Source organism: Lolium rigidum, chromosome 3 (assembly GCF_022539505.1).
Source record: "Lolium rigidum isolate FL_2022 chromosome 3, APGP_CSIRO_Lrig_0.1, whole genome shotgun sequence".
Classification (NCBI taxonomy): domain Eukaryota; kingdom Viridiplantae; phylum Streptophyta; class Magnoliopsida; order Poales; family Poaceae; genus Lolium; species Lolium rigidum.
In genome coordinates this window covers 338424988-338428160 of record NC_061510.1, presented here as the reverse complement: position 1 = coordinate 338428160, position 3173 = coordinate 338424988, and the positions used below count along the sequence as shown (strand labels likewise).

The following is a 3173-nucleotide window of genomic DNA, read 5'->3' as shown; positions in this document are numbered from 1 at the left end:
GGCGGAGGAGAGAGCGGAAGCGACCGCGAGCGGAGATAATCACGGGGCGAGGAGGTGGATTCGCTTCGGTTACCTGATACGTGTCGGAAAATGCTTCTGGCCGTAGGATGTTAATCGGACGAAGCGGACGGGTGGGCACCGTCTAAGACAATACAGTGTTATAGCAGTTATTAGAAATTGGGTTGGCAAAGAGTGTTTCCCGACGTAACCTTTATAAAGCCGTTTTTGGGAAGTGTAACACTTCGGTAAAGACTTTGCGGAGAAATTTTTGCCTTTTGCTGAATATTTTTGATACCAGGCAAAGAATCGTTTTGCTGTAGTGTGTCCAGCTAAACTGTCGAATACATTATATTATATTCAATACACTTTTACCTAAAAAAGTATAAGTAACCAATACACAAATATATTACTTTCCAAAAGGAACGATACATTCTAATTTAACAGTTAGAAAAGATGGTCTAAACACTACTAAGGGACCTTCTTCGGAGAGGCAGTGTCGCTGTAGCCGATACCCTTCCTTTTTGTTGGGAAGACCATGAACACGAAGCTCGATAAAAACGCCATGCCCAGTGGCAGGTTCTTGAGTAACTCCTCGGTATTCCTACCGACACTACTAAGGGACCTTCTTCGGAGAGGCAGTGTCGCTGTAGCCGATACCCTTCCTTTTTGTTGGGAAGACCATGAACACGAAGCTCGATAAAAACGCCATGCCCAGTGGCAGGTTCTTGAGTAACTCCTCGGTATTCCTACCGGCGTTAGGAAAGAAGCAGTTTTGCAGCCCCACGTCGCTGAACGCCACGGCGAGGAAAACCAGGGCCGTGAAGACTGCGTGCATGTAGTCCAGCGGTCGGATGCGCAGCCTTCGGAACTCGGCGGGATCCCACAGCTGCTTCTCCTCCTCGCTGGAGAAGTTGAAGACGTTGAAGCCGCGCGGCGTGGCGACGCCATAGTAGAGCTTCTGGTCACGGCCGACGACGCTGTCCGTGAAGGAGAAGACGAGAGATGAGGCGGCGAGAACAATGACTAAAGCTGCGGTGAGCCACTGGTTCGTGGGGGTCTCCTCGCACTTGCCGTGGTTGGTGAAGGAGGGAGCCAGCGCCTGGAAAGCGAGCACGGTGCCGGTCGGCAGGAGTTGTGCGAGGTTCGCGGCGCTTGACATGGCCTTGTCTGTCACGGTGGCTTTAGTAGGTCCGGGAGGTGTGGGTGCCGTGGCGGCGAAGTCGCCGTAGTCCTTGGGCGCGATGGGGGGCGTCCCGGCGCCGTTGGTGTGCGAAGGCATCTGGATGACGACGGGCGACGCAGGAGATGCCATTGTGTGGTCGAGTAGGAATATCCTAAGCTGCTCCATTCGTGTGGCAACGCGACGTTGGTGTTTATATAGCTGAATCCTGTGCGACTGATTCCACGATGATTTTTCTACCGTATGTGGCATGCTAGCGGAAGGCTGAAGGCTGCACATGTTGACTTCAACTATTTTTAATTAAGTGTGTGCTCAGCCGTACGTTTCTACGTGTATTGAATTGTCTTCTCTTGGATTCTACTATACATACAACTTTTCCCTAGGCTTTCTCTCGTTAACTTCTATACCAGTGGCGTACAAAAGTTAATCGCTCTGAAACGTGCTACGCAGTCTTCTTCCACGAAGGTGATGAAAGGGAATAACTCATTTCAACATCACCACATGGTTGCCTACTTGTTTACACGTAAAAATCTAGAGACTCCTTCATTCTAGTTTTAGTAAAGAGCTCTGTACTGATAAATCTGCATAACGTAATTTAAAAGAATGTAACCTGTGGAAAAAAACAAGATGTGTTTTGGGCGTTCTGCATTTCCTAATTTGCTTTTTGACCCCTGCTATTTGATATGTTGTATAACATGAAAATATGAAGATTTTTTTGAAATTTTCTTCCATGGTATCATGGTAATGAACATTGAAATCTGCATGCACAATTGTTTTGACAATTTTTTTTGTGTCACTACGAATTTTAAAATATATATTTTACTACCGGAAATCGTCAAGGTGCCGATGGCAAGAAGCCGTCTGCATAGCCCACCCCGATGGCTATCCCCGTCGGCATAACACGGCGTCTCCTCCGGCAAGTTTGTCGTCAGCGTAGAAAAAGCCGTCGGCGTAGAGATTAACAGCCGTTTGATAGTTTCTATTTTTCAAAATATTTGAAATATTTAACCGTTTAATCTCCAAGCATAATTAATCTGAGGTTAAATTACATATTAATATTCCAACTTCCCACTCGGTAACCCATCCTCAGACTACTCCGGCCAAACACGCTTAACTTTTGAGTTTTATCCTAAGCAGATTCCAAGTAAATAATTATACCTTTGTGATAATAGTATCATACCTATCCTATTAACCATTGTCACGATATCGCACTTCATTATTATTTGAATTCCAAAAAATTATTTGAATAAAAAGATTGATTAGGTCATAATAATCTTGAATTAATAACAATAAAATGATTTTTTCCTTTTTAGCTTGAATATGGAATAACTCATATCGTTAAAGCCGTAAATTGGAATTTTACAAATAATACGTCTAAATCAATCAAAGAAAATAGAAAAATCCAAATAAGAGTCCAAACTCAAATGAAGGAAGAAGTACAAGTGTGGTGGAAGGCTTAGCTAGGCAACATCTAGCTCCTGAATGCGAGCATGTTCACGCGCTGCAATAACACTTCGAAATGTCCTGCATGTAGGAGGATACTCGCACCGCATGCAGATCAAACTGAGGGAAACTGGTGAAATCCTGGGGTCAACCTTAGTTTCCCATGTTGGAGGGAAACTAGTGGAAAGCTAGCGGGGTAGATCTGCGGGGGACACGACATAGGGTTTCGCCGGAAAGTGTCCGTCGGAGCGCCGGAACCCCTCGACACTACCCCACTATGGCGAAGGAACAACAAGGAATCTACGAACAACTTCTACCCCAAAATGCGTGAGGGATAATATTCACACGCATGCGGTACCACTTACCCCAAAATGCGTGAGGGATATAATATTCACACAAATCCCTATAATTGGTGAAAAAATATAACCATATTGAAATAATTAAGAGTAATAAATAAATGAGTATAAATATATTCCTATATAAAAAGGATTAAAAATACATCTAGGCAGACTCCTAATAAGACATCGACATAGGGTTAACGCCGTCGCTT

General features: G+C 44.5%; 1 protein-coding gene across 1 annotated transcript; it reads right to left on the bottom strand.

Annotated features, from left to right (window-relative positions):
* Positions 1-613: 613 nt before the first annotated feature.
* Positions 614-1321, bottom strand: LOC124697116 (protein DMP10-like). Its single transcript, XM_047229753.1, has one exon. The coding sequence runs from the start codon at positions 1310-1312 to the stop codon at positions 614-616; it is 699 nt and encodes a 232-aa protein (XP_047085709.1). The 5' UTR covers positions 1313-1321.
* Positions 1322-3173: the final 1852 nt, after the last annotated feature.

Excerpts from the sequence above, each read along its gene's own strand:
- LOC124697116 (XM_047229753.1), bottom strand. The coding sequence starts at position 1,312 with ATGGCATCTCCTGCGTCGCCCGTCGTCATCCAGATGCCTTCGCACACC.